Source organism: Carassius auratus, chromosome 21 (genome assembly GCF_003368295.1).
Source record: "Carassius auratus strain Wakin chromosome 21, ASM336829v1, whole genome shotgun sequence".
In the NCBI taxonomy this organism is placed as follows: domain Eukaryota; kingdom Metazoa; phylum Chordata; class Actinopteri; order Cypriniformes; family Cyprinidae; genus Carassius; species Carassius auratus.
This window is the reverse complement of record NC_039263.1, coordinates 25,687,630-25,700,413: the sequence shown is the minus strand read 5'-3', so window position 1 is coordinate 25,700,413 and position 12,784 is coordinate 25,687,630. Positions and strand designations below refer to the sequence as shown.

At 36.8% G+C, this 12,784-nt stretch overlaps 1 protein-coding gene across 1 annotated transcript; it reads right to left on the bottom strand.

Annotated features, from left to right (window-relative positions):
• Positions 1-1,357: 1,357 nt before the first annotated feature.
• LOC113039106 (3-hydroxy-3-methylglutaryl-coenzyme A reductase-like) lies at positions 1,358-11,509 on the bottom strand. Its single transcript, XM_026197009.1, has 19 exons — positions 11,428-11,509; positions 10,516-10,702; positions 10,202-10,313; positions 9,786-9,873; positions 9,623-9,707; positions 8,592-8,697; positions 8,213-8,319; positions 8,004-8,123; positions 7,445-7,569; positions 7,030-7,363; positions 6,260-6,454; positions 6,020-6,178; positions 5,189-5,346; positions 4,973-5,078; positions 4,231-4,401; positions 3,949-4,089; positions 3,596-3,754; positions 3,358-3,512; positions 1,358-2,195 (listed from the first exon to the last, which is right to left on the bottom strand). Exons 2-19 carry the CDS (start codon positions 10,684-10,686, stop codon positions 2,144-2,146), a joined length of 2,544 nt encoding a protein of 847 aa, XP_026052794.1. The 5' UTR covers positions 10,687-10,702; positions 11,428-11,509; the 3' UTR covers positions 1,358-2,143.
• Positions 11,510-12,784: the final 1,275 nt, after the last annotated feature.

Below are 12,784 nucleotides of genomic sequence, written 5' to 3'. Positions count from 1 at the left end.
CGTTAGATATCAGTCTTGTTTTCTGAAAAATAAATTAAAATACATTTGAGTTTATTAATTAAAAAAGTAATCTTTCAGTGGGGTTAAAGATAAATGTTTTTCTCTTTAAAATAAATGTATTTTTTAGCCCACTGCCAAATATTATTGTTATAATTCACTTTATTTACATACATTTTTCAGAAAATGTTTGCATATATTTAGCATCTACTGTAGTAAAATGACTTGATAAAATTTGTGCATGCTCAAAACAATAATAATAATAATAAAATCTTGTTTTACATTTGAATTAGATGTTTTTTAAGCATACATTCACTTAATTTTGATAAATATTTCAGAAAATGTTCTCCTATAAATGTATGATTTATGAATCTTTTGATATTTATACTGGAAAACGAGACCAAAAAAAAAAAAAATTGAGCAAGAAAATGATTTTTCGCAAAAACGGCAAAAGCTTAAAAATTTTTTGCTAAACATTTTCATTGGTCAAACTGTTCCCATGATAGACTGTTAAAGACACCTTAGTGGACGACGAGTAGAGCCGAGTATTGACGATTTCTAAAACGCCACACTCGTACAACTTTAACATTCCAGACACTCGCTGATCCCGAATGTACGAATCCACCGGAGGCAGACCCTGTCGCTTTAACTAACACACACCTAGCGAGTAGAGCGTTTGCTGATTGGAGGGTTTATCGGTGGAAACGGCCAATCAGGAGAGGCGTTCTGCTTGTGTGTGCGGCCGTCTCATACAGTCTCGTGTGTCATTAGTTGCGTTTGCACTGAATGTAATGTGGTTGGGGTTCAGATGGTTCGTGTACATAATAACGTCGTCACACTAAAGGTGTCAGAATGAACATGTACTGTGAATAGAGGGCGAGAGGAATAAAATGATTGACATCTTTCTGCACCTCTGACTCTTGTGTCATTCGTTCTGCTTGTTTGGATCCATATTCTCTTTCATTAATGAGTTTTAAAACTCTCACATGCAACCTCAGTGTTTGATTCTGATATTGTTGTAAAGTGTAAATTATTGATTGATTTATAATACTTTTGATTATTTGTAATACTTCATTTGTTGTTAAACATGTAAGTGGTCAGTTACAGTCTTATTGACAACTTTGCCACTAACCAATGAAATGTGCCGTGGGCGGAGCTATACTTGTAGCCCCGCCCCATTCTGCATGCACACTTGAATTCAACTGCAGGTTTTACAGTTCTCATGGGTTGAACAAACCAATTTTTTCTTCGATCTTTTGAATGGTCTTTGTATCATTAAAACATTCAGCCCTGACAAGCCACCCAATAAAAACTGATCATTAAAAAAAAAAAAAAAAACTATTGTACACAAAGCAAATACTCATGTTCATTTGTCCGGTTTAATTTTTTATAAACGGTTAACAAAAATATGGTGATAATTTAAAAATATGCTCATCTGATCAGTGGTTTAGCGAGACAAAGCAAGACACAGATATGGCTTCATCAGCACTTTCTATGGTCAGAAAGTGAAACGATTTGCTTTTGTTGACAAAAAGTCATCAATTCATACAGCGGCAACAAACGCATGTTTTTAGTTACACACACAACATTCACACTCAAGACTATAAACTCAAATGACTTATTAAAGTACAGTAGCACCTGGTTTATAAGGTCCATCAGTGGAGTTTGTCACAGTGAGTTTGGTGTGATCAATTAAACATGATTTAAATACATTCATTCAGAGACTGAAGACCCAAACTGCAAAATCCCCATCAAACTCTGATCTGAGATCATGATTTAGTCTAGAAATGTTCCACCTGTGTGCAAAAGAGCCTGTTTTCATGTCCCCTTTTCTGCAGTTTTACCTATCAAGCAAAAGAAACTTTTTCAGTTTGTACCAGGTTTTGACAAATCTGGAGCAAGTAACGGTTTTGGCTTTTAGTGCAAGACACAGACGCACACAGACTGAGTGAAACGAGCAGCAATCGAGTCACAAACGCAGCAGCATCTCGCTCATTTACTGTTGTAGTCGTCTCACAAAACAGAGGCACAGCTCAAACGTCACGCATTAGTCTTTCCAGCTGCTTCACAGAAGAGAACTTCTTCAGACATCAGAGTTAAATCACCAGAAACCACACAGACTCCGTTTCCCAGAGTTCTCTGTTCCTCAGGAAGCTTCATTCGGCTGCGGTTCAGTCTGTCGAAGATTGACTTTTGACCTGTTAGAGTAAAAACACTTTAGAATCAAAAAACAACACAAAAAACAATATAAATGTAAACTTATACCGTGATATAAATATTAATAAATATCCTAATGCTATAAATGTTACAATGTTAATATTACTAGACAATTTGGGAAATAAACAACTGGTTAAATGCAATAAGTAATGTAAACTATATATTAATAAATAAATGTATTCTATAATGTGCACAAAAGAAAGGTTTGACACGACATGAGGGTGAGTAAATTATGAAGCTTTTAAAATTTCTAAATAAGAAACAAAATCTGCCAGCATGTGGCGGTAAAGGTCTTCATTTGATTCGTTCAAACGGTTGATTCATTCAGGAATGAAGTAAATGACTCATTTTCTGGAAGGACCTTTGAATCATTCGTTCACACGATTCGTTCAAATGCAGATTTATTCAGAAACTAAACACTGCTGTGTTGCTCTGGGACGCTATAAAGGTATTAAAACTACAAAAAAATTAGCAAAAACATAATATTGTGTTTAAAATATAACATAATATCAACTTATCAACTGAAATGTTGTATAAAATCACATTTAAACCTTGTGTGATCTTGCTCTCGCTGATCGTGTGATGTTATATATATGATATAAAATAAATATGACACAAAAACTTATACAGGGGCTTTTTTTGCCCCAATGTCTTAATTTAGGAAAAAACTGCATTTATGGAGTTATTTCTATGCATCATTTTTGTCAGCAGTCAACTGTGTGAAATGTAAGATGATGTAAAGGTCTGGGGGCGGAGCCAGAGCATGAACTATTTAAAATAGCGTTATTTTTTCCATTACTAATTCAGTTGACGTGTTAAACTGACAGCCCTTTATATATATATATATATATATATATATATATATATATATATATATGGGTGTGTGTGTGTGTGTGTTTATATTACATACAGCATCATTGCACTACATGCGTCCCAAGTTAGAATCCCGACTCGAGGACTTTCCCCGATCCCACCCCACTATCTCTCTCTCCTACTTTGTTTCTGAGAAGACTAATTGCGAATAATATTTATTGCAAATATGTAGAATATAAAAGAAAATTTGAAGTCATCTGTGTTTATGGAAAGGAAAGGTTTTGTATGCTTATGTCAGCGCTCACATCATGATGCAGGTGTGTGCTGTACCTGTTGTGAGTCATGTGACTCTTGACCAGGTGTCCGGCGGAGAGAGCGGCCATCAGAGACAGCTCTCCGGCCAGAACCGTGGCACAGACGATCCTCGCCAGCGTCCTCGAGTTCTCACCGGGACACTGATCGCTGGAGCCGTGGACTCCCAACATCTGATCAACACACAGAGCAGGGCGTTTAGCTCATCTACAGCTGGTGTGCTGTCCGTGTGTGTGTGTGTGTGTGTGTGTGTTACCTGTAAACAGGCGTGTTGTGCAGGCAGCCCGGTTCCTCCTCCCACAGTTCCCAGCTCTAATGAAGGCATGGTGCAGGACACGTACAGATCCTCTCCATCCGTCCCGAAACTCTCCATCAGAGTAATACAGTTACTGCTGCCCACCGTCTGCGCCGGATCCTACACAAACATATTAACTACTTATATAGCAATCATATAATAACTGATAGTAAATATGCAACTAATATAAGTTTATAAATGCATACATTATTATATATTCTAATATTCACAATGCATAACAAGCTAAACTGCGCATGAGGAATATGTGTAGTAATAAAGCACATGTGGTGTTAACAGCTGTAGTTCTCACGCACCTGTCCGCAGGCGATGTAAATGGCTGTTACCACGTTTGCTGCATGAGCGTTGAAACCCCCGATGCTTCCCGCCATCGCTGACCCCACCAGATTCTTACTGATGTTCAGCTCCACCAGAGCCGCTGTGCTGCTCTTCAACACCTGCAAACACAGTCCACTGATGCTAAAGTTTGGCATTTCATGTGTTCAGCATATTCAGAAGGATACACCTGAGATGTTTGGCTCTCTGATGCCCCCTAGAGGAACAGTAGCTATATTTCCCTTAGTAAACTGATGTCTGACCTCTCTGACGACTCGTGCTGGGATGACGGCTTCACACACGGTGGACTTTCCTCTGCCGTGGATCCAGTTGACAGCGGCTGATTTTTTATCGGTGCAGTAGTTCCCGCTGACGGCTAGCAGACGCATGTCAGGATAGCGCTCTTGAAGTCTGCTCAGAGCCTGTTCGGTTCCCTACACACACCAAAAAACACCAACACTGTACCTTCATGTCACACAACAGAAGCAACTGTTATTATAGTTTCGATATGTAAAAATAAAATATAATAAATACAGAACATTTGTAAACTCGTTACGCATTTAGAAAATTATTTATAGTTATTATCTATATAACTGTAATTATTATTATTATAATAGGAATATATATATATATATATATATATATATATATATATATATATATATAATATATAATAAATATAATATTTATATATAATATATTCGTATTATTATTGTCTTGTTAGATATGAGGGAAAAAAAATATTTATGGACAATATTATACATCACTTAAGAAAAATTAATTGAAGGCTGACAATTAATTGGATTGTGTTTATAGAAATATGTTTTCTTATGAATGCGTCTCCGCTCTTATATTGGTAAAGGTATGTATTTTAATATAATAGTGCATTTAAAATAGAGCAGGAACATCTATTAAAGTCCGGGCTGGAGTAAAGGTCAGCTCCTCTGTGACCCATAAATCTGCAGTAATATGAGAGACACTGGAGCTCTGGTTCATCTCACACACCTTTGACAGCATGTTCATGCCCATGGCGTCTCCGGTCTGAGACTGGAAGCGGATGTACAGGTTCCTCCCGGCCAAACTGACCTGCAGCCGGTCCAGACGGGCAAACCTGAGAAACACACACAGCTATTTCAGAGCTGAAGTTAACCTGGGCACTGGAAACTATCCCACAGCAGTGCTATATAGGGTTCATTCTGTAGGTGACCTTTGCCCTCTGACCTGCTGGTGTGATCAAAGGCCTGTTTGACGGCACTGAACCCTTCTGGAGTCTCCAGCCAACCTTTGACCTCCGCTGCACGACACGCCGACGGCATCTGAACCACCGGCCCTCGAGTCATTCCATCCGCCAGAACACGACTGCTCACGCCCCCCGACAACTACACACACACACACACACACACACAGTGCTGAGTGAGGAGACACTTAACACAAGACAGAACCAAACCCAATCAATGACTGTGCCAAATAATATGTCAACAAAAGAAAGACAGAAAAACATGGAAAATTGGAATTTAAAAAATAAGCAGAAAGACAAAGAAACAAATCAACAAACTGAAAAAAGACCAGAAGAATGAATCAACAAACAAGCAAGTAAAAATTTAAACAGAATGAACAGAAGATCAAACAAAGACCAAATCAAAATAAAAGAAAAAAAAACTAATGTGCAAAATAAATTTAATCAACAAAGGGAGAAAAAAAACAATAAAATAGATAAATTAAAAAAAGTGTAAAAGTAAATAAAAAAATTAAAAAGATCAAAAGAAAGAGGATAAACAAAAAAAAATATATATATAAATAAACACTGAAATGACAAAGAAAACCAGACACCAAAATGAAGAATGCCTGAACAAGCAAACAAATTAATAAACAAAATAAATCAAAACTAATTAACAAAAGACTCAATTCATCAGCCAAAAGAAGAACAAATGACCGAGCAAAAGAAAACAGAAATAGAAGTTGAATAGTAGTAGAATGTCATTCATTCATTTATTTATTCCCTATTTTTACTCATATATATACTTAATGATATAAAATGACCACATGACTCACTGTGACTGCTCTGCATCCGCGGTTAGTGCTGGCCACTAAACAGCCTTCTGTTGTTGCCATGGGGACATGGAATTCTTTCCCGTCCAATAGGAGTGGTCCGGCCACGCCCACTGGCACAGGTACATAGCCAATCACATTCTCACAGTTGGTGCCAAACACCTGAGGAGGAGGAAACAGCATTAAACATCGATCCAGCGGTGACGTGATCACACATGTGAGTCTGGATCTCCAGAGCAGCACCTGAGAGTAGTCGTAGTGTCTGTAGGGCAGCTTCTCCAGCGCAGACGCCTCCGGGAGTTTGACTGACAGCATTTCTCTGCGTATGGCCACGCCCCTCTCTGGACTCTCCATCACTGCTTCCAGACGGTATCCCAGAATGCCCCTGCACTCCACTAATGCCATCACCTCAGCGTCAGTCAGGCAACGAGCTCCTCTCTGAAAGAAGAGAAAGAGATCAAGTAAGGCACATGAAGTTTAGTTAATTACTGATTGATAACAGAACGGTCTTTAAGAATCACAAGACAAAAAAATTATGAATCATCTACAGAAAAAATATGGATGAAAAGAAAAAAAATGGAAGAACAAATAAATTAAACATTAGAAACAAAAAATGAATAAACAAAAAAAGGAAAAAAACTGTGAACGAACAACAGATAAAAGCAGATATAATAAACTAAATTTTAAAAAATGAATTTGCAAAAAACTAATCAAAGTAAAACAAAAAATTTTATAAATACAAAAATAAACAAATAGAAGGAAATAAACCGGAAACCAAAATAAAAATACAAAGAAACAAAAAGAAAGAACAGGTGAAAAAGCTTCAGAAACTGAAATAGTGGAGAAAAAAAAGCTAGATCAAAAAACAATGCACAAAAAAAAATTTAATGCAAAGGAAATAAAAATAAAAAAACATTGAAAGAAAAAATTTATTGAAAAACAAATGAATTTATAAACATTAGAAAACAAAACAAACAATGAATAAACTGAATAACATGTGACTGATGAATTACTTTGGGGTCTTTAAGGATCATCAGACATTCGTCCACAGGGCGGCGCTGGTGAGACTGGGGCGCATCCGATTCTTCCTCTTCACAGTTTCCATCTGACAGATCGGGTGGCTCTCTTTCACTTTTATATGTAGTGACCCCCATCAGGGCTTTGGGCAGGGTCAAATCCCTCTGACAACATTCCTCCCCTCCTCTCCTATTGGTCAGGGAGCAGTTGGGCGTGGCCACATGGGATTTAATAGACAGAGAGGATTCTGTTTCGGCCTGCTCGAAAAACACATACTTGGCTGCCAATAACAGAGCGAGAGAGAGCGTGATGACCTGCTCCAGATCCACACTGAGAGAAAGAAGAGATTATTATTAATGATTGAATAGAGGAGTTTTCCTTCTCGACGGTGTCATGTTTCTCAGCTCGCACCTGGACATGGTTCTGTCGGACTCCATGCTCGCTGCGGGCAGAACCACGTCTGAACTGCTCATGTTGTGCGTGGGAGATTCGGTCACGAGTCGACTGCGAGCGTGAACCAGAGCCAAACCCAACGACTGAAACAAACCAAAATCAGAACGAAGTCATGTGAACATCAGTAAGGCTGCATTTGTTTAATTAAAAGTCATCTTGTGCTTTTTTTTTGCCACTCAAAATAACTTTTTATGTGAATATCTGTTAAAATGTAATATATTGAAGTGATCAAAGCTGAATTTTCAGTCTTTAGTTTCACATGATCTTCAGAAATCATTCTGATTTGCTGCTCAAGAAATGTTTCTGATTATTACCAATGTTGAAAACCGTGATTCTTTGATGAACAATTTATTTAAACAGGGTTTTTTTTTTTTACATTATAATGTTTTTACTGTCACTTTTGATTAATTTAATGTGTCCTTGATGACTAAAAGCATTAATTAAAAAATGTACGGACCCCAAATTTTTGAACAGCAGTGTATGACATTACTGTAAGCCTGGTGTTTCCTAAACGCACCATGATCATTTTGACTTTCTGAGTGACGGGGTTTGGTTTGTTTCCCTCTTCTTCCTCCAGAACACGAGCGAAGTGGCTGAGCTGCCAGATGGGCCGACCCTCACGACTCTCACGGGACAGCTGGACGAGACAAGAGAGAGCGACTGGGGTCAATGCTCACTCACATCTGGGTTTATATGTTATACAGAACATCGTACAAACACACTGACCTCTAACACCAGCGACACACAGGCGGGGAAGAAGGTCATGAACACAAAGTAATTGGCCAGAACCGACATGCAGCCGAAACAGCACATGATCTCCAGCTGACGCACACCTGCAATCACACAGGAAGTAGTTACAGTGAAAGCAAGATTAGCATCACATTTTTAAGTGTTCCAGTGACTTTTCCAGTCATTATTAATTGCTAAAAAGTTATATTATAGACTGAAAATAATACTTTTGAAAAAAAAAAAAAATTATATTCATCCTCAGATATTTACACAGGTTTATATGCATAACTATTTTTTGTCAAATTATTTGGAGAATAAACAGAAAGTAAAGAGAGAATGTAAAAGAGACACAATGAGAGATGCAGCTTCATCTTACCAGACATAGTTCCCACACCGATGACCAGACACTCCACCACTGCGTCCAGCGTGAATGTGGGACCCAGGATGGCCATGCCTTTAGCAATATTCTCTCTGACCTCCTCCTGTGCAGTTACAAGATTTATTTTTCTGTTTTATATTCCTTTTTTATTTTATTTTGTTTATTTTGTTGTGTTTTAGTTATTTTTATTAGTTTTTTTTATATGTGTCCATATATTTTAAATAATATATTTATATTAATATTATTTAGTACATAAAGTTAACCTTAATGAAGTTACGTTTTTTAATTTAATGTTTTTGTTTTAGTAAACAATAATTACCCCGATTATAATAGTTACTTACCGTATTTTCCGGTCTATAAGTCCTATTTTTTCATAGTTTGGCTGGTCCTGCGACTTATAGTCAGGTGCAACTTATTTATCAAAATTAATTTGACATGAACCGACATAAATGAACTAGAGAAATGAACCAAGAGAAAACATTACCGTCTCCAGCCGCCACAGGGCGCTCTATGCTGCTCTGTGCTCCTGTAGTCTACACTGAAGACATAGAGCGCCCTCTCACGGCTGGAGACGGTAATGTTTTCTCTTGTTTCTAAATAAATGCGACTTATAGTCCAGTGCGACTTATAATTGTTTTTTTCTCATCATGATGTATTTTGGACTGATGCGACTTATACTCAGGTGCGATTTATAGTCCGAAAAATACGGTAGTAACAAACAGCAATATCCACTTGGATAATTTTTTTGGGCTTTTTTTCATTTTCTATAGTGTTCACTTCAGTGATGATGCAAACACATTAATAATTTGTATTAACTATATTGAAACTAGTTATTTAAATGGACCACTTTGAACATTCACAGAAATCATTTAAATTGACTAAAAATCTATAAAAAACTATAACATGCAGAAAGTAATTTGAGATTCGTCTAGATGCTCAAATAAAATAAAATAAAAAAACTTGAAAAACAAAATGCTATATTCATGCTGCTGTTTTCTATTTATTGCTGCAATATCAGATTTTAGTACCTGTGAGTTTGAGCTGAGAGCGAACTTGGCCAGTGTGCAGGCTTTAGACAGATCGATCAGCAGCAGGAAGAACGGCAGCGCCTCACTGCGGGAACATGACGAGACCGTTTAGAGACAAACTCAAGACACACAGCACATGACAAGAGACGGATGAGATTCATACTTCAGTCCTGTGAGCTCTTTGCCCAGAAACTGAACCACCACAGTGCTGAACACAAAGCTGGAGAAGATGGTGAACAGACCAGCGATTCCTGGACACAAGACAGTAATTTTTATAAAATGAATGGTTAAGATTGTACATTTAAATTCAATACATCATCGAAATTCATGTTTCTTCTCCTTAACTGTGAATAATGAATCAATGCATTGTTTATTCAAAAGAAAAATATGTTGGTATTCATAATATTACTTCATCAAGTACTGTATTTTCCAACCATCTGTCCTATAGAAACACATTTCACCATTTAATCAAGCTCTAAAATTTCAATTGTCAAACATTTTTTCCTCTTTAAATATGCTGTTACACTCAGAAATATGTCAGATTACTAAAGTAAATAAGTTTCAGAGAAAGAAACTCACCCAGTATGTACTTGGAGCCGAGCTGACGGAGGTGTCTGAACTGGAAGTAGATGTAAATGATGGCTACACATCTCGTGATGGTTAAAATGTTCATGTCACCGCTTAGAATTTTCTAAAAATGTGCAAAAAAATCATGTAAATATTTTATGTAATTTAAAATACATGACATATAAAAATGCTATAATGTATAAACATGATGTTTCATTTAAAGATCATACTTCTCAACTACATACAGTTTACAGCAAACATTTCAACCTGTAAATATATAAAGAGACATTTGAATGGTTTTATAATCTGAAATGTGATGCGTGTACCTCCTGTACTTTGGGACACTGATGGCTCCAGCCACAGATCTGGTCAGTGGTAGAGAAAGCGTTCATGGACATCAGACACATGGTCACAGCAACCGTTCCCAAGATGACCTCCCATGGATGAGAGGCGACGAACAGGCCATGGAGCCTGAAGAGACACGACAGCATCTTCATGGCTTCAGAGGGTCACCTGTCAACAAAACACACACACTCTTTAGCTGCTCATCTACATTACTGCAAGAGTTTAGAATTAGAGTTTAATTAAACCTAGAAATGTTACTGTTCTTTCCTAATTCCCAACATGTGTAAAATAATTAACTCCTCAAAAAAATGTACAAACTTTTAAATCCATACTTTATAATGTTATTCAAACATATTAATCAATAATAACATTTAAAAATAACATTTAGGTTAACGTTAGTTATTATTTTGCACTCTTCATGAAACTTTTCATGTTATGACTTTTAATGGATTGAGAAAATTTTACTGGAATTAAACTTAAATAAAGCACTTCCTTCAGGAAAAGTAATGAAAGCTTACTAACGTTATCATTCATTTTAAAAGAGAATGGCACAATCTCTGAGGTTGTTTCACTAGCATTAGCATGATCAAACTTATAATCATTTGAGCTGTAATAGTGACCGAGGCGATCATCAATAAAATAAATATTATCATATTAGCTTTGTAACATATTAAAGAAAACGAAAAGTTATAAGTTATTCAGTCAAAAAGGGGTGAGCTGACAGCATGCTAAGCTAATTTAGCATAGGCTAAAGGAGTCACAGCTGTCATTGAGCCTCATATACAACAATAACAACAACAAATGTCAAGATTACTCATTACATCGACTAAGATGAGAGATTTAAGAATGAACTTAAAAATGTAAGTGGTAATTTCGGTAATATTCTTACATACCCTCATCTGTTCTCCTCCGATCAGTGTCCGTGTTACACGGTCGGTGACTGACGTAATCCGCCCTTAACGGTCTCGCGATAGCTCGCTGTAGTAGGCCGGCGACGTCATCGTAGTGTATGTAATGGGCGCAACGAAAACTTCATAAGAAGTTGTTTTCTTAATTTAATGTTAAGGGTAAACTAAGACTAATTTCTACTATTATACATTTCAGCTAATATCATACATTTCAGCTAATTTCTGATATATTTAACGATAAATGATTATTACTGAATGAAATAAAACTGCAGTTAGATGCAATATTTTAGCATGTCAACAGTATAAATTCTAAGAAAAGTATGAAAGAAGAACATAACCGGACAGAAGGGGCGGATCTAGAAAAATATCTACGGGGTGGCGAGAAGGGGGCAGGAATTTTTGAGGGGTGGCAACATATGGCAGACGTAATTTAGTCACAGTTATCAGTTTGATGATAAATTTATGTGCACACTACAAGGACACAGGCTATCATTTACAATCTTAATCTCATGCAATTCATGTCTTGCATTTGAAACAGTTAAATCAAACATTACAAACATATAAGGAATAAGTGACCATATCCCATCAGCACCACCACACTCACTAATGCATACAGTATGCATCAACATGTAATTAAGAGCATTATAAAAGGTTCAGTGTTCCCAATATGTCAATTTATTATAAGAAACACAAGATTTTAACAGCCATTTCCAGCTGGGGAGACTCAACTGATTTTCTACTGTTTAGTGTTAATCACCATCTAACTCAACCAGTCAAGAGCTAGATTTAGCCTTAGATGTTATATGAATATGGTCCCTGATGTTACGTACCCCTTTAAAAACAGAGATCTAGGGGTGAAAGGGGGGTAACAAATAAACGGTGGAGAGAGACTGATAGAACTGCCGTCTCCAAGTTCCAGGGCAGATACACAAGAAAGCTCAGTAACACAGGTTTGAGCAAACAACCAGAGGTATTTTATTTAACAGAATGGAAAAATATAAGGCTTCAGGAGGGGAAAGGCCAAAACAATAAACAAGTTTCCTCTGACTATGGTTTTCAGTATTAACTTACCTACCAAACAAAAAGAAAAGGACAGAGATACTTCCCTGACTTCCTCTCTAACTCAAACACAGGAGAAAAAGGATAATTTCTAAAATAAATTACATCCACCTCCCTACAAGAAAAATATTCCACTTCCACTTAAGCAGTTAAACTAAAAATGACAGACACTCTGCAACTCTCAATAACTTCACTTTAACACTATAGCTGAAGCAATCAACAAACACTTAAGTAGACAAGAGTTTAGACAAGCGCTTAAAATCCCAACACTTGAACTGGAAGA